The sequence below is a fragment of the Solea solea genome, chromosome 7 (assembly GCF_958295425.1).
Source record: "Solea solea chromosome 7, fSolSol10.1, whole genome shotgun sequence".
Taxonomy (NCBI): domain Eukaryota; kingdom Metazoa; phylum Chordata; class Actinopteri; order Pleuronectiformes; family Soleidae; genus Solea; species Solea solea.
In genome coordinates this window covers 8,799,249-8,825,987 of record NC_081140.1, presented here as the reverse complement: position 1 = coordinate 8,825,987, position 26,739 = coordinate 8,799,249, and the positions used below count along the sequence as shown (strand labels likewise).

At 42.1% G+C, this 26,739-nt stretch overlaps 2 protein-coding genes across 4 annotated transcripts; one reads left to right on the top strand and one right to left on the bottom strand.

Moving 5' to 3' along the window:
- The first annotated feature begins 103 nt into the window (after positions 1 to 103).
- Positions 104 to 21,343, top strand: git1 (G protein-coupled receptor kinase interacting ArfGAP 1). Of its 3 annotated transcripts, none has more exons than XM_058633403.1 (21): positions 104 to 509; positions 3,513 to 3,646; positions 3,797 to 3,909; positions 4,862 to 4,967; positions 5,353 to 5,439; positions 5,543 to 5,673; positions 5,782 to 5,876; positions 5,961 to 6,003; positions 6,896 to 6,922; positions 7,492 to 7,540; positions 7,989 to 8,061; positions 8,703 to 8,800; positions 9,619 to 9,730; positions 10,121 to 10,245; positions 11,248 to 11,400; positions 12,517 to 12,861; positions 15,134 to 15,217; positions 16,550 to 16,626; positions 16,768 to 16,941; positions 17,349 to 17,412; positions 17,522 to 21,343. In XM_058633403.1, exons 1-21 carry the CDS (start codon positions 458 to 460, stop codon positions 17,735 to 17,737), a joined length of 2,358 nt encoding a protein of 785 aa, XP_058489386.1. In that variant the 5' UTR covers positions 104 to 457; the 3' UTR covers positions 17,738 to 21,343. The 3 variants fall into 3 exon arrangements, with proteins under 3 accessions (XP_058489386.1, XP_058489385.1, XP_058489387.1); XM_058633402.1 differs by having other exon boundaries at positions 105 to 509; positions 16,550 to 16,638; XM_058633404.1 differs by lacking the exon at positions 6,896 to 6,922 and having other exon boundaries at positions 105 to 509; positions 16,550 to 16,638.
- Positions 21,344 to 21,603: 260 nt separating this feature from the next.
- tp53i13 (tumor protein p53 inducible protein 13) lies at positions 21,604 to 26,164 on the bottom strand. The gene is made up of 9 exons (XM_058633406.1): positions 25,663 to 26,164; positions 25,477 to 25,551; positions 24,795 to 24,830; positions 24,551 to 24,609; positions 24,378 to 24,456; positions 23,993 to 24,121; positions 23,659 to 23,871; positions 22,570 to 23,527; positions 21,604 to 22,379 (listed from the first exon to the last, which is right to left on the bottom strand). Exons 1-9 carry the CDS (start codon positions 25,780 to 25,782, stop codon positions 22,273 to 22,275), a joined length of 1,776 nt encoding a protein of 591 aa, XP_058489389.1. The 5' UTR covers positions 25,783 to 26,164; the 3' UTR covers positions 21,604 to 22,272.
- Positions 26,165 to 26,739: the final 575 nt, after the last annotated feature.

Here is a 26,739-nt window from a genome sequence, read left to right as displayed (position 1 = left end):
AGTTGAGATGGTAGGGGATTGGCATAAGGGGCTAGGTCTTATGTCAATGCATGTCCTCACAACTACAGAGAGACGTGTGTGTGTGCGTGCGCGCGCGCGTGCGTGTGTAAAATGACAGGTAGAAAGCTGCCGTCTCTTGGTGAGGTGCAGGCATGTGCTGAACAGATTGGTTTAACAAATATTACAATGTGACCGTTCACACCAATCGTCAGATAAACTATGTGCACAAAACTTGGCACCATTCTTGGAGTTCAGCTGTAACCGTGGGCGAAGATACCGCAGGAGCAAACGGGAAATTCAACTGTCAGCTGGCCGGGAAAGCCGATCACACCACCCGGCTTCCGGGGATTCAGGGGCCGCATCGGTTGACGGCAGACGTCGGTCGGTAGCTCAGGGGAAAGGGCGAGCAGCTACATCATCGCCGACATCCACCGCTCGATTTCACCCACTTTCCACGATGTCAAGAAAGCTACAGAGGACAGAAGTCTGCGCCGACTGCAGTGCGCCAGGTAGGGGCGATGGAAATTAATCAGAATGGACCACTGTACTGGAACAATACGCCGAAAGGGCGACGTGGTGGGACAGCAGGGCCGAGGCTGCTGTCACTGTCAGCGGGTCCGCAGAGCAGGAAAACGGCCAGGGCTCCCTAGCGTCGCATAGGCCCAAAATAAACAGTGAAAATAGGCGTTATCACATCGGGAACCATCCTCAGCTAATAGCTGCTAAATATGAAGTAGCCAAGTTGAGCTGCTATAAATGTGTATTAATTTGACTACGATTGCACGCGAGGGAGAGCAGTTTATTTGCGGCAATGAAAGGCGTGAGTGTCAGATTTATGTCGCCACTTTCAGAGACGTTTGTTTTGATTTTCGCGACCGGGATAGACTTCTTATCACGTTAGCTCAGATTGGCTAACGAGGTGGCAAATTTTGACTCACCGTGGCAGCTGACTAATTCTAAATGTATCTAATTAACGTGTTGAACTGATACGCTGCTTCATTTTTGTACTGTAACTGTTTTATGTCATTGTTGACACTAGACTGCGGCTTCTTCAGTTAGATGTAGCGGGATAACACTGCTAGCGTAGCTACAGCGTTAGCTAGTTTAGCTAACTTTTGCTAAACGGCAAGTTGTTGCTAAGCGAATTCAGCTACGAGTCATTTGTTAACGGTGCCTGACATCAGTTTTAAATGATTGACTTATGTTCCAAGAGCATCTAAAGAAGCTAACTTCTCTAAATTTTTAACGCGGTATTTTTCTAAAGCTTCAAAATGTGTTTTTTCTTCTTCTTACACCTAGAGAATTATAGAAAATACAGAAACAACTTAATTTGTAAGACATCCCAAAGTGGAATATCTAACCCCCTATAATAAAAGGTTATATACCATATGCACACAGATGGAATTTCCATATATGCAATATATGTACGTCGGGGTAAAACCATGTATGACATAGTGATATGTCCCTCTAGGTATTGGGGCATTTCTGTATGTGTTGATATACCAAACGTTTAAAAATCAAAACAATGATCACAGTTCACCTGTCAGACAACAGTAGTTTTCGCACTTCGTTGTTAGGATGGGTAGTATGATGGGTATGTAAGACTGGATGTTATGGCCAAAAAATGTTGTGACAATAAAAAAAGACTGTCTATCAATACGTGTCACGATAAACTTCACCATATCAATATATTGTATATTGTACCTGTGTTATATTGATACTGAACAAAATGATATTGCAATAGATGTTGTTGAATTATTACCCAGCCCTAAAAAATAGACAGATATGCAGTATATACGACTGCTGCAGTGTACTGATACATTTATAGGTGAGGTTTACCTCACTACTCCCTCTGTTTTTGTTGGAAAATAAGGTAGGGGAATGTGGCCAATACAGTTTTGCCATCTCTTTCTCGATAGACATAACCTCATATGACCTCAGTTTTATTTTCAAGCACTTGTTTAAAAGTGCTCCAGTATTTATGTGCATGTTCTTGTCATTCAGTCATGTGTACGCACATTTCAACAGCTGCTCTCGTTGGCTTTAGGACCCTAATGTTCAAAAATAGTGTTCAGAATGATTCTGGCCTTACCTACGGATTTTATGCCCTGAGCTTCATCCCGTACATTTATTTCTGTTCAGTGTCTTCTGCTCCTTCAGTTGCTATTCATAATCTGACTAGCACTCATATAACCCAGTTTGAACCACTGTCTTTCATTAACTAGTTTGTCAGTGCAGCAGCAATTACTGTTGTATACGTCTTGTACTTCCATGAGCTCTTTGCAAGCAGGACAACGTGCTCACACACAGTGCTTTTTTGCAAAATGCTGACCTAGCCACTGGTGACAGGCCACCTCCCTATGACCCAGCCGTCATACTAGGGGGTAGCTTCGTGGCATGGCTACAAAAGACAACCAATACTTCCTATCCTAGCCAGGCCTCTTGAAGCTTTAATGTCATTCCATAGCAATATGCAGGCTTTATAGCAACAATGAATCATGTTGTCCTGATGGTGAAGTCTTTATCGAACACAGATGCAATTGTGTAAGAACTTTAGGCTCTTGTGCAAGCATTTAGACCAGTTTGACTGTGGCATTGAATCTGATCATAGTCTTGTGTTGTCAAGTTTAGCCTGTTGTTATTTTTGATTATTAGACACCGTTTAGTCAGTGTGTTATATTGTAGTGATTGTATCATTTACCATTGTAACTCTCATTGTAGTACATGTTCTTATGCAGACAGTTAAAAACAAATGCCAATGATATGTTGATGAATTAGGCCAACTTTTGGCTTAATTATGTCATGCTGCATATTTGGCCAATACAGCACTGTCAATATTCTCTCCAGGTCTAATAGCTTAATGGTGTAGCCTCATATTGATCCAGCGAGCCCAGCAGATAGCATAGCCTGTGGGAGTTTTTATATTTATTACACAGATTAAGGAATTAAATTGCTTTGGTCTGGCCTTTAAAGACTCTGGGCTACTATTCTAAACTAGACTGTAGCTCTGTTGCATTTGCTGGTACCTTTTTTTTTTTTTCTGCTGACAAAAAATAATGCGCAGCACGTCAGTTCATCTGACTATTTTAGCACCAGTAATACTCTAAGCCCAGATGGTTTTATCCCAGCCTGAGAATGACTACTGCAGATTGTAGATGTGTGTGTATTCGTGCAAGTGTGCATCTATTTGTTTTGGTGGTAGATTGTGTTAGCTGTGAGCTGCTCATCTCATCAGGCTCATGAGGGCATGAACGTGACCCATACTTAAAGATATTTTTGCATTTTGCAACACTGAGATGCCTGGGTTTGTATAATTCAGAATTTTTTTTTTCTTTTTCTTTTTCACTGCAGGGTGCATATGATTCACTTTTTTTTTTTTTTTTCACATGCTGCGTATACAGAAGTCAATATTGTGGTACAACCCTAAATAGTATTTACAATGCTCAACAAGCTTCACCATCATGTGCTGCCTGCTAATAAAGCATGTGTAACCATCTTTCTGTTCCTGTCAGACCCAGGCTGGACAAGCATTAACCGCGGGGTCCTGATCTGTGATGAATGCTGCTCAGTTCACCGAAGCTTAGGCCGCCATATCTCCATAGTCAAGCACCTGAGACACAGTGGATGGCCGCCTGCACTACTGCAGGTAAAGTTTGAGACATGTAGAGTCACTATGTCTTTTTCTATAAATGTTTATATATATTGCATCAAATTAGTCCGTAATCTTGCAATTGAGCTGTATGGTGACTCATTTTACATGGTGTATTATCGATAAGTAATCTTGTGTGTTTTTCAGATGGTTCAGACCTTGGCCAGTAATGGGGCTAACTCCATATGGGAACACAGTCTCCTGGACCCTGCTCAGGTGCAAAGTGGTCGTAGAAAACCCAACCCCCAGGACAAAGTCCAGTAAGTACACTCACAAGTCACTACAGGCTGAAGTTACACAAAGTAATACTTCCACATACCTCTCTCCTCTGTCACGTCTGCTGGAGGAAATATTCGTCTCTGCTTCACAGGAATGTCACATAACCTTTCTGAGCATAATTGGTGTATTCATTAGTGGAGTGTCATTGCACCCAGGTTTTCCTTAATGCCATAATGTCACCCAATCAAACCTAATCTTGTCATGGATCACTTGACTACTTTTTTTTTTTATTATCCTTATATGATGTCATATGGTGTTTTGTATAATTAAATACAGTGCAGGTTTAAATATTGTATAAGACAGTAATAATAACCGGGTTTATTATGGAATCTGGTGATCGCCTGTCTGCACTGGAAGGAGGAATTCTGATATTTCTGTGTATGTGAAAGAACCTTGCTCACATCTGTTAAAGAGCAGCGTTGCTGGCATTTAGTTCATGACATTTATTTGATGAGAGAGTGTGTTCGTTCTGTTTTATTACATAGCACAAAGAATGAAAAAGTGAGTAAAATGTTATATCAAATGTTACATCAAAGCATAAATTAATAGTTGGAAAACCGATCATAATTTATGCACACTTGCATTTTCATATTGTTTTTACTCAGTGTTTTACTTGTAACATTGAAGAGGGTAGGCCCTAATCATATTTATGTAACTGAATAGAAAATTAAATGGTGTAGTCTTATGTTTCTGAATGGATAAACTATTAGCATGAAAGCACAAACCTTATCCCGTGTCAGGTGCCAATTCTCTCAGGGATCAGTGCTAACAGTTTTTGTGTACATGTTAATACACCTTAAATGCTGATGGGCATGTGATAAAAAGGCTATTGCAAGAAAATTGTGGAATAACTATCATTTACCTTTTAGATGAACCTGCTTCCTTTTGAGATGTGATTTTCTGCTAACTATCTTCTTACCCCCTCCTGTGCAGTCCCACTAAGTCAGAGTTCATCAGAGCCAAATACCAGATGCTGGCCTTTGTGCACAAGCTGCCATGCCGCGATGATGATGGTGTCACCACCAAGGACCTCAGCAAGGTGAGGGCTCTCTGTTCCACAGCTGAGGGGCAATACATTATGAGTTTGTGTTAATTAGCCTATTAAGACATAGCCATACTGTAGAACAGCATGTGTCAGCACAAAGGATGTTTCTTTTATAGATGTCAGAGGGAGACCTTTACATAAACAGGCATACGCGTGCATGCATGTGTGTGCATAGTCATGCACTTCCTTAAACACGTGCACGCTCAGTGATAACACCCTCTGGCAGGAAGTGATCTGAATGACACAGCAGGATGTAATGATCTCTAATGCTGTAGAGCTCCACAGAGCAAATGAGGGGATTGTGCTTGTTTCTGTCTCTCTGTAATATTGAATCTTTCCACCCACATCTCTCTCTTGCTCTCTCTCTCCCCTCTATTAGCAACTTCACTCCAGTGTGCGGACGGGGAGTTTAGAGACATGTCTTCGGCTCCTGTCCCTCGGTGCTCAAGCCAACTTCTTTCACCCGGTCAGGAACAATCTGCTCTCTGACTCAATCCATTTTGCAACTAGCCATGCTGTTGCGTTATTGTTTTTGTGCCCTGACTCCTTGTGTGTACCCGATCCTCTAGGAAAAAGGCACTACCCCACTCCATGTAGCAGCAAAGGCAGGTCAGATCTTGCAAGCGGAGCTGCTAGTGGTGTATGGTGCAGATCCTGGAGCACCTGACATTAATGGACGTACCCCTATGGACTACGCAAGGTACGAGACACTCAAATTAAATGCCACATCATATCCACTGTATGAAAATGGCTTCAGTTCAATCAGGTAAAAAATATGAGAACGAATAATCTGTGTTGTGTGCTTTAGGCAAGCGGGTCATATAGAGTTAGCAGAGCGGCTTGTGGAGTGTCAGTATGAGCTGACGGACAGGCTAGCCTTCTATCTGTGTGGACGGCGTCCAGGTAACTCACTGGACCAGGTCACATGACACTCACCTGACCTCACGCAAAACAGTTAACCTCTCCTCTCCTCTCCTCTCCTCTCAGATCACAAGAATGGCCATTATATCATTCCACAAATGGCAGACAGGTATGGACCATAACATTATTATGTAATGTAATGTTGATTATGAAAGCCGTGTAGAAGCATGCATACTGTAGTTTGATTGCATGAAGCTTTTTGACTTGTTATACTTGTGTCTGGCTGGCAAGGATTCATTGATAATGTTGCAGTTTACTCTTTTGACCAGAGGGTGGCCCCATAGGATGTGTAACCCCACCCACAAAATGAGCATCTGTATAATATTATAGCTGGCTGTTTGTAGTAACTGCCATTCTAAGCTATTACAGTTAACAGTGATGATTTGGACAGGTGTGGTGTGCTTGGTTTATTAACCTTGAACTGCGGGTTTGATTTTGCAGGTGTATAAGTGCACTGTTGGGCCATGATAAATCAAGTTCAGAGTTCTTTGGCTCAGTTTCAAGGCTACTCTATGTGGGGGTGGAGAATAACTTGTATGCAGTCCTTCTTGTAGCAAACACAGCAACAAATTGTTCGTCATTAAGTTGATTTATATTAATGTGATTCATAGGTTTTTATGGGTTGCATCTCTTTCTCTCTTCTCTCCCTCTCTCACATAAGGGCCAAAAGTGCTATTTAGATTAGGACCACACAAAGTGAACAGGCTAAGACTACGCTAAAAGCGACACACAACAAACATCAATCAGTCTCTGAGATTGTCCTCTAGCTGCACAACCCGAAACCAGGCGCACCTCAAAATGTATTTGTAACTTACTGAGTCTTGCCTCTGAGCTGCCGTCTAACTCCACTTGCATCTATTCTGTTCTGGTGAATGGTTCTTCTTGATAATAACAATTAAAGCTGTTTTGATGTGGCTTCTCTGCCCCTTTTTCTCTCTGTTTCTTCACTTTTCTCACTCGTTTTCTGTTGTCTCCAATTCTGCTGTGCTTGGTGGAGCCAGAGCTCGTCCTAAGTGCCCGACACAGAGGTATCTTTACTCTCATTGTCCCGTTTGTTTCACAGAATTCTGCCCTTCATTGAAATCCTCTCACTCTGCTTCCCCATCCTTTTTGTAGATTTTCCCTCTTGAGGTTTCTAATGTAAACAGTCAGTGAATTGTACAGTTAGTTCCACAGTAAGCAATGTGTCGCTCCTTGTCGCCATCTCCATATGTTTAAAAAAATATAAAAATCATTAGTGTACTACATATGAGCAAGTGAGCAAACAAGAGTTTATAAGTAAAATAAGTTCTGTAAAGCATTTAATTTGTAACTCTTATATCTGTATAATTGAACAGGATTGATTGGTTTACAGCAGTGTAGCGTATTCAAATTAATACTTTTTTGCTTTATGCAGACGTTGATATATGCTGACATTTTAAGACATACACTACAATCCTGTCCTATAGCAAATGTAACCCCCACAACACCCTTCCCAATCCTTAACTCATCTTCTCTTTCCGTTTACACATCTCCCCTCCCGCCTCCCACTCTGCCTCCTAATTCCACTGTGTAATTATAATGCCTGTTGGACTAATCATCTTTGGTTTTTTTTTAGTCTGGACCTCTCAGAACTGGCCAAGGCTGCCAAAAAGAAGCTCCAAGCGGTGAGTTGTTAAACTGAAGTCTTGATTTATTGTACATGTGTACAGTTGAATTGACAGGTGTGAAGTCATAGATACAAACAAACCAATGAGCCTCTGTTTCTCTGGAAGTATTGTAAAAATATGCTGCAAATGCTTTGTTAAGATATTGTTATGGCTAAATGTTCACTGCTCCAGAGTTGTTTGTATAACCCCATAGAAAGATGACAATCCGAAAACAGACATCTAATGGTCAATTAGCAACATTTGAATGATGTAAGTGAGAAACCTACAACACCAAATTGTTTTGGTAAAATTGAATGACTAAAAATCAGACATCCTGGATAGTAAAACCTTAAAAATTGCATTACAGATGATTGCACATTTTTGTTTTTAGTTCTTTTGCTGTTATGCTATGCAAAAAATACATACATGTTGACATATTTGGGGTCCATTTGCTTGCATGTGACAGCTCAATAATCGGCTGTTCGAGGAGCTAGCAATGGATGTCTATGATGAGGTGGATCGCAGAGAAAATGATGCAGGTAAACATCATCTCCTCCCTGCTTATTTCCCTGTTTTATCCTCTATAAGAAGAAATATCTGCCTGTGTTGTGATTTTGCAATACGTTGAAACTACCTAAAAACATGAAACGGCGAGATAAATACAGCTCTTTATCGGGAGCAAGTGAATTTGAAGGACAGAGGGAAGAGAAAAAGGAGGCCAAATGAAGTGAGTGAGTGAGGGAGGAGAGTCCAAGTGAGGAAGTGCCTCAGAAATTCTTGAGTCTTTCTCCTCCTCCTCCTCCACCACTGCTCTTTCTTGCTCTGTCGTTTTCTTTTTCCTTCTTTTCCTTTCCTTCAGCAGCAGTCAATTTGTGCTTTCTGACAGAAGCACTGCAGGTAAGTGGCAGAGATACACACACTCTGTGGAGCTCAGTGCACCATAGAGGCTAGAATCCAGTTTTTAAATCTGTAATTTAAAAAAAACAAAAACATATTTTGTTTTGTGTCTCCATGTAAGTGTGGGTGGATGAATTGGTGTTTCAGTACCCATGTTCCAGCCAAGGCGACCTTGCAGCTTAAAGCTACATGCACACTTTCTCTCTCCCTCTCTCCCTCTCTCTTTCTGTCTCTCTCTCACACACGCGCACAGACTTATTTCTGTTCTTGTTTATGTCTCCAGTGTGGCTCACGACCCAGAACCACAGCACTCTGGTAACAGAACGCAGTGCAGTGCCCTTCCTACCAGTCAATCCTGAATATTCTGCCACACGCAACCAGGTAAACACACACCCACCCACACATGCACATGAATATGTACATGCATACGCAGGAAATTGCAGATATGCGTAACCTGAGGACACTGAGAAAATTGATGGAGGGAAAAGTAGTGTCTCGTGATTTCTTTTGACACTTACTCACTGTATGTGTTTGGGGGGGAAAGCTAAACATGAGTGTGAAATTGACAAAGGGTGTTTCTCAGCTGTGAGAAAGTTGGAAATGTATAATCCATCTGTGCTACTCACTCTCCATGTGAGAAATCCCATATGTCTTGTCATACAGTTCTCACTCATCTTATTTGTGTAAACACAGATTTTTAACACACTGAAAAAACACCAACATGCCACGTTTGCTCTGCTCTGAGTGGGTAATTCACAGTGGGTAGGATCTCTTGTGTATTTACACTGAGGAACACATTTTAAGTTTAACTCTTTATCTTCATTGTCTTCTAAATTGTTGCATTTTGAAAAGCACATTGTTTGTGTCGTAATTCCAGTGTAGTCTGTGTGTAGTCGGTGGAAATGAACCCTTCTATTTTCATACATGGATATGCCAGCATTTTATTCTCTTTGCACAGTTTTGTCTGTGTGTGTGTCTGTTGCGAGTGCTCTTTATGACTGTGTTTTTCCATAGCTCATTGTAGTTGACCACAGTAGTAACACAGGCAGTGCAGCACTGACTGTGGGCCCAATTGTTTTTGCAAACTGCACATCTCCAGTTGAAATGTACAGAAATCTACCAAGTGTCAGATGGTGATTCCAGTGTGTGCACATTGCGTATAAATACAAGACCTAAGTCCTGAATCGTTGTTCTTGCAGGGTCGTCAAAAGCTGGCCCGATTCAACGCTCGTGAGTTTGCCACACTCATCATTGATATCCTGAGTGACGCCAAAAGGAGACAGCAGGGAAAAGGTCTCAGCAGCCCAACTGGTAAGAGACTGGGAGGAAAGTTTATATTTGCACCGGAGATTCAGGGTTGAAAGGACTTAATATGGTCTTTCAGTAATAGCAAAAAATAAGGACATGAAGCTCACAGTAGTTGCATATATGGATGCCTATTGCCTACAATCTTAGTTTGTTTTTGTTCTGCAGTGTGGCTCTTAAAGCATATCAAAACATTTTATATACAACAGATTATAACTGCAAGCAGCAACAAGATTAATGGGTGCAGTCCAGCAACATAGTGAAGAATGGAAAGGGGTTTTAATTGTTGTTGTCTTATCATTGGGAGCCATCTCACTAAAGAGATGAAAAGAAAGAGCAAGTCTACACACTCTGTTTTGAAATACCCAATGAATGGGAAAATACTTGCTTTGACAGACCAACTTGACCTGGGCAGTGATGATGACCAGCATGACTATGACAGTGTAGCATCTGATGAAGACACCGACAGCGAGCTGACCGCCCAGAACAACAACAACACGCAACGTAGCAACCGTGCAAAGGTATAGTACTTGAGTACTAGTCCTGCTTTAATAATATGCAGAGTATCATTTAAAGGGTAAACCTGCTGTGATGACACACCATAGTGTCTGAGAGTAACATTTAACAAAGCTAACATATAAACACTTTTCCTCTTTTAAACTGCTTGTCCCAGCATGCTTTGCGGGGAGTGGCCACAGACAGGGCTGCCACATATTTCCTGAGTGACATCATCAACTATTCTGTGTCGCTGTCAGAGAGGCATTGTTCGTACAGAGAGTCTTTGTGCGTGTGTGTGTGTGTGTACGGGGGAGGAAAAGGAGATGGAGAAAGAGAAGAGAGCGTGTGCAGAGTGGAAGTAGTAAACGGCAACTAAACCATTAACTATGTCCTCTTCCTGTGCACTTTATTTAGCTCAGTGGGCAAATTACCATCAAACCACAAGTCAGAGGCTCCACTCCCCATCTCCACACTTGAAATATGTCCATTTATGATTTTGTTTTGCTAAGGTTGAACGGTGGCTGGGTGTCAGATGGCAGTCTACATTCATTTAGTAGGGGTATGAGCATAAAATAGAAATATGTAAAGCGAATGTTGGTCGTGCTTTAGGGAATCATATAGGACTGAGTTTTAGCATGCTCTGGGTCACAGGAAGTGGGGGCGGTTGGTGCTTTGAGAGTAGAACTAAGGCTCTACTGTGTTTATGTGTGATCAGCTGCAGTACTGTTGTGCAGCCCTCTTTTTCTCTCACAGTAGTAAGCTCTGTTTTTACCCAGCTAAAAAAGTATTACTATACTGACTGTATATTATCCCCATGTTACCCCTGAAAATGGCAACCATTATATATATATATATATATATATATATATATATATATATATATATATATATATATATATATAAAGTATGAGTGAAAGTTATTCCGAAGATATTAGATTTGTTTTTCTTGCAGAAACTACACAAATCATATGTCAGTTTTCCTCACTTTGTCCATCTCTCACTTACTCTGTGTCCCATCAATCCAGAGTATGGACTCATCAGACTTGTCAGACGGTCCCATCACCCTGCAGGAGTACCTGGAGGTGAAGAAGGCACTAGCCTCCTCAGAAGCCAAGGTTCAACAGCTCATGAAAGTCAATAACAACCTGAGTGAGGAGCTGCGGCGGCTCCAAAATGAGGTAAAGTCTATGAAGGGGAAGTGAAAGGATGGGCAGGGATAAGTTGGGGGAAAAAATTTCAGATGGTGAATTAACCAACATTGAGAGATACAGAGCAGGAGAGACACTTAATTTACTTGACAAAAAGCCTCTTTCTTCAAGAAAGAGAGATGGGATTAATCAAGAAAGGTTGTTCTCAGAAAAGTGTGAGATATCTGTATCAGATGAGAGAAGATGCCTAGGTGACGGGGACGCATTGAAGACACAAGATAAAGTGACAAAGACAGGTTGGCGGAGTGAGAATGAACAAGTGATCCAGACACAACGAGGGCATGGTGATGGAGAGACAAGTTAATATTTTATTATCTTCTTAAGCTGATATATTTCTCCTGACAGGGTGTCAGTGATGTCCGTGGAAGATGAATTTGGTGACAGATTTTCAGTGATATCTCGAAAACCAAAGCAGAAGTCCTTCTCATGTGGAGTGAGAGTCTGACAAATGCCTCATCTTCTCATTTTAGTCATTATTTTTAGTTTAGTTTTTATAGCGAAGTCATTGTTGCTCCATTTGGATTCTTGTGAGTCATCATCATTAATTTTATGTGTCTGCTAGTGTTAGCTCATGTGACCCATGGCTCATTAATAAATTGTCTTGTCTGAGAGTTTAGTGAAGAAGTGTGAAGGCAAACATGCACATGTACGAGCAAACACTTGTGTTCACGCTGCAAATAACAAAAAACGGTGTCAGGTGAGATGGTAGTGAATATGTCTTTTTAGTGCAGGTGAATCCACATTTCTCTGCCTGACCCCTCTAAAGCAAAGAAGTTTATGTACAGGTTGTGTATGTTGCCTTCCCTACACCTTTTTCCATGACCTAATCCTCGCTTCACCATAACCGTAACTTACTGATACACTGCCACCACATATCCCCTCCTACCCCACTACTGATGTGACTACATAAATGAAACCCTGTGTGAGCCTTTAACTGTACATGCGATTGTGGGTGCTTGTTTTTGACCATTCATTTGACTCCACCCCTCCCTTCCCTTCCCTTTGACCTTCCCTTCCCATGTCCCTCCCTCCTTCCATCCTCTCATCCCTCTCATCCTTTCCTGCTCCTTCCCTCCTCTCCTGTAGATCACACGGATGCAGACAGAGAACAGTGCCCTGCGGGGGGGCCAGCAGGCTGGGGGGGCAGCCGGCCATGGGGTAGGGGGGCCTGGTGGAGGTGGAGGAGGCCATTGGCAAGGGGGGGTGATCCGAGGAGGAATAGGTGGAGGGAGTCTTGGTGGGTTTGGGCCAGGAGCAGACACCCCAGGGCTCACTGTGTCCTCCTCACTCACTCCCCACTCCCATGCCAACCGGCGAGAGCGCCATGCATTCTCTATGTACGAGCCAGGAGCAGCCCCTGGCCCCACGGCCCATGGTCCCCCAGCCCTGGACTCCCTGGCAGCCCGCCTGCAGCCCCTCAACACACCCAGCGTAAGTTAGAACTTCCCCTGGCCCCTCGGACTTCTCGCCCTCCTATTGGTGGCCTTGATTGGTTCTCTTATACCACACTGATGGATTTTGCCTTCAGCTTTCTCTCTCTCCCTGCATCTCACTTCCCGATCCTTCTCCTTGAAAGGTCCAGTTGTGCATGAACTCCTTTTTAAATGTGAAATCCCAGCACTGGTTTGTCGATGAATAATGAGACATCAATCGCAAAAAGGGAAGTGCACAAATGTGCCCTGAAGGAGAAAGATGTAAAAAAACGAAACAGTCTTGACCGTTTGGTTGCCAGAAACCTCTGTAATGTAATGTAATCTTTAGCCTGCGCTGCACCCTGTTACCTTTACATTTTACAAGACTTGACCTCCCAGTTAACACTCCTGCTACTGTACAGCTGCTTAATCTGGAGATGCAAGGGTCACATACACGAACAGTTACACAAATGCTACACACACTCTCATTTTGTTTATATCTTTTGAAAGGGCAGTTTATATTGCTGTTAGAAAAAGTATGTGAACCCTTTGGAATTTCCTGCTTGTCTGCGTGAATTTGTAATAAAATGTAATCTGCTCTTCATCTAAGTCACTAATATTAACAAACACAATGTGCTTTAGCTTATAACACACAAACTAATGGAAACTTTTGTGTTTTTATCAAACTCACCCATTAAACAGTGGTGGTGGGGAAGAAATAAGTCATCCCCTTGGACTAATGACGCAAACTAAAGATGAATAGTCATGAATAGTCAGGTTTTAACGTACCTGGTGTCCTGTCAGTCCATCATTGATGGAACAATCACAACTTTATTCAGGCAAACATACAAGAAAAGGTTAGGTAGGTGATGCAACTAGACCCAAAACATGCAGGTTAATCAAACTCATAGTGTTTTTAACAAAAGAAAATCAGTGGTCCATTCAGAGCCTCAACCTTAACCTAATAGAGATGCCATGGACTGACCTCAAACAAGCTGTTGACATCAGACATCCTAAGACTGGCTAAACTGAAGCAGTTCTGAAAGGATCACTGGTTGAAATGACTCTAGGTCTAACACAGCTACTTGAAGCGCTTGGTTGAGGTTATTGCTGCCAATGGAGATTCAACTGTTTACTAAGTCCAAGGGTTCACTTACTTTTTCCACAACCACTGTGACGGTTTAATGAGTGTTTCTCATGAACGTTCCTAATTGTTTGTGCATTAATAGCTTGAACACATTGTGTTTGTTAGTACTTGTGACTTAGATGAAGATCAGGTCACATTTTATGATAAATTCCTGCAGAAAACTGGAAATTCTGAGCCTTTGCAGCAGCCTGGCAAGCACTTACTTATAAATGATATTACACATTGTGGTGAGGCAGACCACAACACTTTTGATTGCGTCATGTCTGATCCAAGCACATAATCCCTTTGGTGGTCATACCAATTGTATACATGCGCACACACACACACACACACACACACACACACACACACACACACACACACACACACACACACACACACACACACACACACACACACACACACAGTAGCATAGAAACTGCAAAATGGTGTTTAGGTGGTTGAATTGCAGAGTGACTCAGACACACATCCAAGTACAAAAGCCGTGTCCATCTACACTAAGCAGGGCTCACAATACCAACATATAACAGTGTAGTATTCATACAGACAGTCAACCCTCTATGAACGAAAAGTGAGTGTCCAGTTCACCGTCTGTTTACACAAAGATTTACCTGTCTGTTTTCTTTCTGTCTGTCTGTCTGTCTCTTCACCTGTCTGTCCCTTGCTCACTGCAGTTCAGCCGTGCATCCTCTGGATGTAAGCATTTTGTCTGTCATTGCATCGTTTGTCATTTCGTCCTCGAATGTAGGATTCTCACACTGTGCACCACGTCTGCTTGTTATGCATTCTAATACTGGAGATCAACATTAGTTTCTAGTATGTGTAGTGTATTTCAGATAGGCTCTGTGTGATGTGTTGCTGCTGTTCATCTTTAGTTAGTTAGTTTCTGCGTGTCCTATAGCATTCAGTCTTGATAGGATGATGGGTGAGCTGCTGAGTTGATCTGGCGCTGCTCTCACTGGCTCCTTCATTTTGTGTTTTGGACAGTTTTTAAAAACATGTCTTCTCTTTTTTTCCTTCCTTTTTCATCCAATGTTTCCCTCCAAATTTTTAATTTCATTTTTCTATCTCTTTCATCATGTCATTTCCGTCCTTCCCATTTCTGTCTTTCTCTCTCCATCCTTGTCTACCTCTCTCTTCACAGGTGAGAAAGGGTAGTACAGGAGGAGGTCCGGCGTCATATGGCGGACAGCATTTGTCTGCATCTACAGAGATGGGCAGATATATGGTGAGTTTTCTGTACTCAATTCTGCTGTTGATATATGCATTTTGCCTTGAGAAGGTCCAGTCTGCAGATGTTCTAAAAACAAAGATGATGTAGTCAACTATGGCTGCACATTTATGTGTAAGAAATACATTGCATTTATAACATTGACATAAAATAACAAGGAGCAATTGTGTTGTCCACTAGGTGTCACTCTTATGTAAGTTTTGGTCACACAATATAGGTAGGAACAATGTTTAGGTAACAGGTGTTGCACACACAGTTTCTTGACTGCTTTGTTTACTTGCTGTAAGCCACACTGTGCTGGCAAGTGATACTGTGTAGTGAGGGACATTGTATTGGACTCTATGGATAAATGAATAATGTGGATTATTGGAGAATCGTGGTAAGCGTGAAAGAAATTCAAAAGTCAACTGATTCATTTCCCTAGACGCTTAACGCCAGTGATGACTTGTAAAGTGTGTCGACTGAGGTGCATGTCTAGCAACCCCTCGGGGACATTGATCATTAGTCTCTACAATAACCATGATTTTTCATTAGAGATTGAGCAAAATGATTGAATTGAAACTCTGGGCTCACTCAACAATGGTGTAACCAGGTTATTCACAAAATACATTTTCATTTGTGAGCCACAAACTGTTTTTTTTTTTTTTTTTGGATTGAGTGTTTTGGTCTGTTGCTCCGCCCTTCACATCCCCAACCAATTACACTGCTCATTGCACTTTGACACATGGAATTCAGAGTGAGAACAGCTAGCTGTTATTCAGTGGAACGTTACCAAAAAGCTTGGCAACACCTCTTGTGTCTCAACCGGAGGATAAGAAAAATGAGGGTTTGCAGCGGAAATGCGTTAAAATATAGACAAAGTTGACCATGACAGACATGCCGAGGTGGATACTTTTCTCCTGGACAGCAGCAAAACAGAGAACGCCAGCCAAGGTTACCCTCTCTATCATTCACTTGGTCAGTGGGTATCTCAAGAATATAATATATATAATGTTTTTATAGTCCGCTATTGTCGCCTTGTCGTCTCTTCTCAACCTGTGATAATTCCTCACTGCTGCTCACCACAGACTCACTTGAACTTTCAAGCGTCACCTGTTTAAGTTAATAAATAAAACGGTGATTGTACAGCTATGTATGTGAATGAGTATGTGCATTAACATTGTAATGCTTGTATCGGTGCATTTCTGTTTCTGTATTTTGGAAAATATGGGATTTTGGTTTGGGATTACAACAACCACTTGGAATGTTAAAGGTCACTGTTGTACATATTTTACATATATCACCCTTAAATATCTATGGAACATAATGTTGATGTTTTTATTTCCTCAGGTCTCTAAACCAGAGAAGCATGGCAGTGGCACAGACAGTGACTATGACAACACACAAACATATGACCTCTCGCTAAGGTCAGATTCACGGCAAGTGACTGTACACACACAAGGATTAATATTTTTTAATCTTATTGTTAGTGTTGTTTTTCTCCAGTATCACGTTTGTCCTGAGGGAAACAACGTGCTGATCAATAGAAGTGTGCTTTCTTTTTTCAGCATGGGCCGCAGCAGTGAGGAGGAGGGCCGCGGGGAGTCTGACGAGGGAGTAGGGGAGACGGGGGAGCCAGATCCCACTCTACCCTGCACAGAGGACGTCATACTGAAGACTGAGCAGGTGACCAAGAACATCCAGGAGCTGCTCAGGGCAGCTCAGGAGTTCAAACATGACAGGTGAGTGACTGGAGACAGTCTGCTGTCAATTCTTCTCATTGTGTTTTTTACATTTAGCACAAGAACTACCAGACCGTTTCATTGCTTTTGAATTAGGACTTAGGCAAGGTGACATCGTGACAAATAACATTCCCCAGTCAATTCAGTTAATATTTATTGTTATCAAGATTATAATGAAAGATTGATTTCTGCCCCCTGAGTGAAACCCGTTAACACATACATAATAATACAAGGATATCACTCCCTTGATTTTAGGAGATTATAAGACTTACTTAAAACTGGGTATGCTGTTGAAATCATTATAAAATCATTCAATATTCAGACATGCACAATTCCGCATGTCTGCATTTATTCAAAGCTTTTTCCTTCAATCTTTGAGTTAATTAGTACAATTCTCTCTTGCACAGCTTTGTTCCATGTTCTGAGAAGATCCACTCTGCTGTCACTGAGATGGCGTCGCTCTTTCCTAAAGTAAGTTCCCTCTTCTTGTCTTCTCCCTTTTCCATGTCTGTTTTCCGTCTGGTCACGCTAGACATCATCCATGAGAGTTGAGTTTTTCCCTCCTGTGATGTCTCTGTAGCGTCCAGCATTGGATGCGGTCCACTGCTCCCTCCGCCTGTTGGCGTCCAGTGCCTCGCGGTTGCAGGTGGAGTGTCGTAAGGCGGCGCCGTCAGAGCCCGGGGCTCCTGCAGTGGACTACCAACTCCTCACTCAGCAGGTCATCCAGTGCGCCTACGACATCGCCAAGGCAGCCAAGCAACTGGTCACTATCACCACTCGCGAGAAGAAGCAGTGACCCAACTAATGCATGGATAGATGGATGGATGGAGGGGGAAGAGGGAGAAAGAATAAAGAAGGATAATATGATCACAGTAAAGATGGGAGAACAAGGGGCGGGGAGCGACAGATGGAGTGAGAATGACGGGCATGACGAGGAACGGAAAACAATGAAAGAAGATTTGAAAATGCATGGAAACTAATCAAATGAAAAGAAACAAGCGGACTTAAAATATGAGAAATTCAAATACCAGAGTGGACGTGAAAGTAGGGAAGGAACGAGCTGGAGGATCCAACATGGGAGCTAGAGCCGGGAGCAACCAACAAAAGCAGTTGGAATCGGATCATAAACCTTTCAACTGTGATAAGCATATGTGAAATACAAAGGTGGCAATGTACAGAGAACCTGGATCCTGAGGTATTACCGTTTTATTTATTCCTCACCTTTTACTTGCCATCCCTTCCTCTCCCTGTTCACCATGATCGCAGAGGGAGGCCAAATGTGCCGCGAGAGAGGGAAGTAGATCAGCCATGACACACTCAAACCCTTGTCCGTCCCTTCGCTATGTGAGGAGTCACGATGTTCCTCCCTTTGCCCTTCTTTTATCTCTGCCTTTATCTCTCTCTGTCTCTCCAGCCAAACACAAGGCCTCTCTGCTTCCTGTCCATCCGTACAGGATGAGCTCCCAGTGCAGATAAAAATCCTCTGGGATCTAATGTCTCCCCTCGCCACACCCCAGATGCTCTCTGATGCTTTGGGTTAACTTTTGGAAAAGGGCTCCAGCTCTTCTCTCACCTGTCGTGTCCCCCCTCTCCTCCCCTCCACCCTGTGTTGGTGGTACACAGTGATCTGGCATGTTATGATTTCTTTCCCCTCTTTCTTTATTTCCTTTTTTTTTTTTTTTTTTAACGCAGACTGTTTTGGTCTGCGACTACGAGAACAAACATTACTGACTTAAAAAGAACAAAACACTTACACTGGAATAATTGTGATTTATTATTGTTTATCGTGTCAATTTTGTTTTGTATTGATATTTTTACTGACTGTCATATTGATTTAACTGTTTATGTTTATTTTATTGTCTCAAATATGATGCTCATTTATGGGAATAGGGAGACAGCAGGTGGGAGTGTGTGCTCAACCTCTGACTGGGATTTCAGTTAACATTGCACGCACGTTCACATACTACAACAACAACAACAACAACAAAAAAGAAGTAAAACCTGTGAAATGGTCCTCAACATTTCTCAAGCGCTCCATATCCGGGTGACAGTTGAGGTTTTTTTTGTTTTCATATTTTATTGTCCTGTGACCAAGGGGTTGAACAGTTGCCAAAGGGGAGAAGTGTTTGGGGAGATATGTTTTTGACACTCTTGTCAGACCGAATGCCCCTTGGTGCACTATGACAGGACCTGGAAAAAAAAAGAATGCTCTTTTCATGTATCCTCATTTGTCTTTATGTGCTTGATTAATGCCTCATTTAACAGAACTAGTGGAATCATCTCAGAATCAATCTCATATTCATTTTTAGTGCCAAACAGGATAGTACATGACTGACATGGCTGGTGTTGCTCCTAGGTGCTTGTTTTGCACAGCATCCACTATTTACATGCACGCTAACATTAACTTTGAGTGGAGTTATGTCGATGGGAGATACTGTTATGTTGCAGTTGAGCATCATGTCGACCTGTGGAAAGCACCAGGTCTAGTAACCTGGTCCGTAAAAAAAAACACTACACGATGCTCGCTGTATAGCTAATTTGTTTATTTTAAATTAATGAATTCACCTCAAGTGTGCTTGATTTACTTTGCCATGTATTGTTGTCACTGTGGCATGCACAATCGAGCCCACAGCCTCTGTTTTCTGCTTGGTTCTGCGTCATGGCCTGCTGATCTGGGCCACAGAAGTCGTCACTTTTAGCTCACCGTCTCGTCATTGATATTGGGAGACAACATTGGGAACAATTTGTTTGTCTTTGTTTGCCTTTCAAAGAAAGCGCACTTCGCCTATTACAGGTTTAAAACGTGTTGAACTGTACTGAGCTAATATGGCCCCACCTGTAACTGAATGGTTTCAGACGAGCTCTCTTAGGTCTTTGCTTAGCTGCCTCGTCTCGTGAAGATTCACCTCTAACCTTCATCTAATGGTTCTGCGGCTCATTTCTCAGTGTTTGCAGCTTGTAACAGTCGGTGGTCCTTTGCGTTATAATCCTCCTGAAATCATCCTTTAAAACTGTTACTTTACATTCAAAAAGCCTTTTAACAAGAAGCAATTAGAGCCAACAAGTTTCAAACACTTTGAGAGACTGATGCAGATCACCCTCAGCACTTCCCTGACCTCTTGATTCACATTTTGTTATCACTCATCCCCTCGTGTCCCTCAGTGTCTCGTGCAGTTGCACACATCTGTCTGTAGGTGATGATGAGGTTGGACTGTTTTTCCCTCTGCTCCCAGTCAAAACAAGTCATGCCCGGAATACTCTTGAAATGTATTATTGTTTGATATTGAATGCCTTTGCACATCATGATCATCATCTCCTGATTTAACTGGCTGAGTTACAGTGATGTTGTACTGACTGCTGAAACAACACACACACATGCACGCTCATTGGGGCCAGTAAAGAAGCTTGTCCCTTCAGTCTTGATTGCCCAACTTTTAGACTAGAGCCATATTATATTTGAACATATATTTTCATGCTATATTTTGTATTAAGCTATATGTTAGGGTTACGTTTGTGAGGTATTTATGTCTATTTGTTGACTCAAGTGAGCTTCAGGCCAAAATTCTCTTCATTCACTCTTAAGTCTTGACCCTCGCTGTGTGTGTAGATACTTTATGTCCCGCGAGTGTGGTTCTGCTGTGGTTTCATCCCCCGTACGTGTACAAACTGTAATCCCATCGTACGCACACTAATGATCCTACGGCAGTTGCAGAGAGTGAAGAGTGAAAACACGAGTTTGATTCAGGTGTGGTCTTAGTTGCACTATTTTCATACACCAACTGGATGGGGTAGGATCTACATCACGTACTGCACTCTTCGAAAGCTCTTAGTTCAGGTACACAAGGTGCAGGGGTTCGATGTAGGATAGGGCAAATAGAAAGAGGTCTGGAGCGCACTTTGGTTCAGCACTACAGTCATCTCAACACGGGGGGAAGAGGCTCTAAACTGCACACAGCCTCATGCTTCCCCAAACACATGGACACTACATAGGGTGCCTCTAATGTGAATGTTATAATGCTTGTTGTTTCACTTCATGTCCAACAGACTTAGGAAACGTCATCATACCCTCAACACTTCACAGTTGTGACTTTGGTTTGGACCTTCCACAAATACAGACCTTACATTTGCAGCCAGTGAGTTACACACACACACACACACACTCACTCATACTCATGCTTCAGATACTCAGCCACTGACAGTGCACCGTGGCCTGCACTGTCTCTGTCCCCATGTTTCTTCACAGCTCTACAGTTTGGGAGATGGGTGACGGGAGATTTATCTTTTAACAGAAGACGTTAAAACTGTATAAAGTAGAAAAAATCAATGACTCAAAGAAGGTCAATCGTAATGGAAACTCATAAGCTGTACATTTGTAATAAAATAATAAAACAAGTTAATTGTCCTGGCCCTGTCTGCGTTAAGATTCTTCTTCGTCCTTCTCTCAAACCGTGCAATTTCAGTGCGTGTGTTTGTGTTGGGCCAGTTTTCAGTCAAGAGACTACAAAACGAGAAAAGGTTGCAGTAATTAAATCTTTATGTAATACACAGTTTAGAATAGAATAACTTTTACCTTTGTCCAAAGTGTCTTAAAACTGGATTCCAGTTACTTAACTGGCAAGGTTTAATTTTCACTACCCAAAAACGTAATAAAACAGTGAGCAGTATAGTTCTCAATACTTGTGTCAGTGGTTTATTTATTTTCTATGCAAAGAAATACAGCAATTCTTATGTTTGCACCATTCAGTGACACACAGTGTCTAACATCACAACCTTAACCATAACGGGAAAAACGACATGTTTCCAATCTAGTCCTTACAAAAAAGAAACGTATAAAAACTATCACGCTGAAACATGAGACTTAATATTGTCATTTACTGTACATGCATGTGTGAAAATGTGTTTATTTACACCGAGTGCTGTGTAGCAGACTGAGTAGATGGAAAGTATTTGAAGAAGATGAAACGTATAAAAATCATAATGCACTGAACAAAAACCCGGAGCTTCTATTGGAGTGAGATGCCACATCTTTCCGGGTTTAATGGACTGGACAAGGGAGTTTAAGTCACTTCAGCTCGTCTTTTATGTACAGACAATTTGCTTTCAGGCTGTTCATGATACAGCTTCATGATCCTTTTGGAGGGTCACAATCTGTTTTTATTTCTCCCTTTCATGGCTTTCTTCACAAGGAGATGTAAAAGTGACAATCCTTCTGTGTCTTCTGACAAATCACAGGGTCTCATCCTTCACGCCAAGTACTGTTCTCAAGGACATTTTACTCTTCACCTCCTCCACACCCCAAACATAATTCTTGGGAATGTTTCCTTCATTTTTCTACGGAAGTTCATCCGAGCTGGAGGAGCTCGGCAAGAGAACACACTCCTTTCTTCTGCCCCTTTTCCGCCTCCTCTTGGCAATTTGCTGCCTCCTGTGGATCACATCTAGAAGACAGACACAGAGGACATAGCTTACAAATATATATATATCACAAGTTCTTTCACAATGGACCTTAGAAAACCCCTTAAAAGACTTTACATGACGTTACATGCCACGAAAGGTCATGAGCTGAGCTGAAGAGAAACTCATCAAACATAGTCTCTCTGGTGATCGATCCCCGTGTGGTTCACTTACCCGCCACACTATCGTAGTCCTGCTGTGGGTCATGCCAGTAAAGACTGGGCATGGTCCTCCAGTGGCGGTACAGGCGAGTGTGAAGCACAGACAGTGTCAGGAGAACCAACAGGAAGCCCAGTGCTGCTGCCGCCCACACTGCCTCATCTGTCCTGGGGGTCCTCGGCAACCCCTGTTTCACAACAGCAGCTCGGGCATCGGGTTGTTGAGGCTGGGGAGGTGACACCGAATGGGATTTGGAAAGAGAATCAAAGCCACTGCTTTCACTTTTGTGTTGAGAGTCTGTGGCACTGTGTGGTGTTTGCTTATGGTCCAACTCCCTCTCTTTTACATCTACAAGTTCATTGTCCTTCATTTTCCCACCTGCTGCCATATGTTTATCATAGTTTTTCTCTTTAGAGTCTGTGCCCTCGTCTTTGAAACTGTAAACCAGGGCTTCAGGCCTCACAGTTTTGTTACCTTCAGGCTTCACATCTATGCCAGTTTGCGGTTCTGTGTTTTTGAGATCTGGATGTTGTGCTGCTGTCTCAGTCAGGTTTTTCTGTGACTCGGAAGCCTCAAATGCTAAAGAATCACTTCTAATTGTAGTCTGTGTAAGGCTCTGATTCTGACTTTGGATCTCGGACTGAGAGGGCACTTCCTTTGGACCAGGAGGATCTGAGAGCTTTCTGTTTTCCGGATGAGAATCCTCTGATTGTCTGAGCGTGTTGTTGTAATTCTGGATACCCCCTGCATTTCTGACTCTGTCTATGTTGGTCTGGTTGGTTGATTTGTGCGTTTTGTTGTCTCCCTTGTTCCCAGCATTTCTCTGTACTTCAGTGATAGCAGCTCTTATTTGTCTGCTTCTCCCTTCCTTTATGTTCAAGCTTTCCTTCTTCACACTGGACTCCAGTTCCGCCTCCATTGCTTCATTAAGCAGAGAAGACATGGTCTGCTCACAACAGCGCCTCAGAGACTCCTGGGGATTTACAACAACAGCTACTTAAGAGACTGTTACTACACTCCTCTTCTTAAATGCAGTTTTTTTTTAAAATGCATATTAAAATGTGAATCAAAAATGACACACAATTATCAGTAAAGAATCCAAACCTTCACTTCCATCGACTGCTGTTCATCTGGATGTGTGCGTAGCAGCCGGTGATGGTTAGCTGGCCAGGTTAACAGCAGATTGTATTCTCTGATGTTCTTCACGCCGCTGAGCTTATTTCTTGTGCTTGCTGTAGTCTCCAGCCAGTCACAGACGTCTGCGGAGGCCACTGCAGACAGCTCCAGAGTCCGACCCCAGGACACCAAAGCTATTGGCTGAACACAGAGGCAGCAGACACTACAAATTAAAACTTCCTGCTGTAAAAATGTTTAAAGCTATCTTCACTTTTACTGTTACTCAAAGACTAGGAGCAGAAAGAGACAAAGTCTTTCTTACCATGTGCTGTTTGAGCCGTGGATGTGGGGTAATGATGTAGTCTGACAAACAGGAGCGTGCCAGGACAGACAGAAGGTGGCGCTCATGCAGCGAAACACAGGGATGATACAGCAGAACAATAGCTCCATGCTGGAAAATTCACAACATAAACACAAGCACACATTATTATCATTATCTACCATTGTCCTTCTGTGGGATTTACACCAATGGAGGTCTCCCCAAACTATATGGCCTGAAGAATCTAATTTCTTAAAGTGATGTGAATATTGTATTCTGTCCTTTTCTGTTAATACTCAGTGAAAGGGCCAGTGTGTTCAATAATACCTATTTTTAAAATATACACTCACCTAATTGTACGATTGTAATGTTTGATGGTGCAACTTACCTGTAGATTATTGAGCCACCTTTGAGGAGGGCAGAACCAGTACTCCCCACTCTCTGCCCCGACTGGTCTGTACGCTCCACTGCACACACACACACACACAACTTAAATGTTGAAAATAATGACAATAACAATGCTGTGGTTATATAAGAGTTCATGTGTCCACACAGGCTTACCTGCTGGGAATGGTGTGATTGTAGGAGATGGGTTTATTCATACATATCTGCCTGGCAGGCTGCAGTGAAAAGAAAAAAAAATCACTCTATTCATGGTATAAACACAAAATTTGTCAAGAAACCTTGCAAGCTGTTAATCTGAATGTGTCAATGACTGTTATTTAAATGCTAGTGTTTTGGAGTGTCAAAGGTTGACAGGAAATTGGATAAAGATAGCAGTTGCTCAGTCAAGATGTTGACTCACCTCAGGACCATATGTTGTGTCAATGCTGGGGTGCATCTGTAAATAAAGAGAGTGAACACTGTTTAAACACAACACACAACACACAACAACACAGCCAATGACTAATGTCTTGTATTTAGCCTCGCAGAAAGAGCCTGACAGTTTACAGAACTGATATTACCTGCACTGTCACATACACAGGTGATAGCACAACTAGTTTCCTGTTGTTTCAAGAGCACCCCACCCAATTTAGCTACGAAGACCGAAACGTGTAACTAGGCAGAGGCTCATAGGAAGATTATCCTTCACATTATCCTGACTAAAATAAATGCAACTATAAATTATAACTATAACTAAAATTAAAACTATTTCTGTCAATAATCTTCATTTTCATTTGGTCTGTGTCCATACGCTTTTAAATAACATGACCAAACATGGAAATGTGTCCAGAACAACAAAGTAAAAACGTTTCTAAATGTTGTAATGTTACAAACACAAATATATATAGAACCATAAATAAGATCACTATAAATCATAAGGTAGAGTGTATAACATGATTATCCTGATAATAGAATTAACCACAATCAACTAAGCATGTGTCCTTTTTTCGTGGCACATAAATAAAATACTAAAGTATTATCCCATCCATCTCTATGTGCAACATTCAGTCCGTGACGATGATGAATGCTGTATCCATGGTTACCTGAGCAGAGTGCTGCCAGGCAGATACTGAACAGTCCAAATAAAGATCCGTGAGCAGGTCCATTTCCAAAGAGAGCTGTCACACACGCAGAGAAACATTTGATTTAACAATAATGGAATAATAATTGAAGTTATGTCCTTCAAACGTTGTAACACAGGCACACCAACAGTAACAACACAAATGTACCTTTCCGTTGTCACATCCTGGCCCCCAAGACTCGGAGGCACCGCACCGACCCACACTGACACACAGGGCGGCCAGGACAGTCACTGTCAGCGGCAGGGACGACGGGCTTTGACTCGGCATGGTGACACAGGTTACCAGTCAGCCATTCAAGTGTGAGACGTTGAACGCGAACTCGTCGTCATAGCCTAACTTTTATCACGTCGCGACAGTGGGTCAAACTGAACACTTCTTTGGTAAAGTCCCATAACAGCAGCGGAGCGGAGACACGTACGTGGGGACGTCGCGGATGAAAAGAAGACGCCACTCGGGCTGCTGTCCTTCATAAGCTAAGCTAACGTAAGCGAGGCGAGTTCCATGTTTAAGTTCAGTTAAAAAGCCTTTTGTTAGTTATGTACGACAGAGAAAGGTAACAGAAAGTTCTTAACACTCACAGACCCACAACACTACTTAGTGCGACACGGTTGTCACGCTAACCACACTGTTGAAAGATTTCTTTAGGAATTTCAAAATGCAGCTTGTGCACCAAATAAACAAGCTGTGTACATGCATTTTATTCCCTTATCTTATTCTCGTTAGTCATTCGAATAATTTAATTGTGTTTTCTACTACTTACACACAGTCACGTGGCTTTTAATTATATTTATTTCTAATTTTTATTGTATTACATTTTCTTTTGTTTTGAAAATGAAATCGCATTTTCGGAAATGAGAGACTACACATGTGTAGCTTGATGAAAGGTACGGAAGCCGGAAAGGAACCGGAGAATGACGTTCGACTAATGGGATGTGGTCATTACTCCGTGGATCCACTGGGGGGCGACAACAACAACAACAACATTACATGACTGAAGTTAGTTAATCTATCGCAACCGACTCAAATCATGACATGACAAAATGTGTGTCATTTCTGTAACACCTAATATTATTTTTGAGTAGGTGAATTAGCCATTTCCAAAAGGTATATGTTTGAAATGAGTGACAATGTAATTTTGCATGTGTTTTTGAAATAATCTACATATTAATCTTAATATATATCTGACTGGATCTTACATCTAGTTTGTGCCAGTCAGCAGCAGTA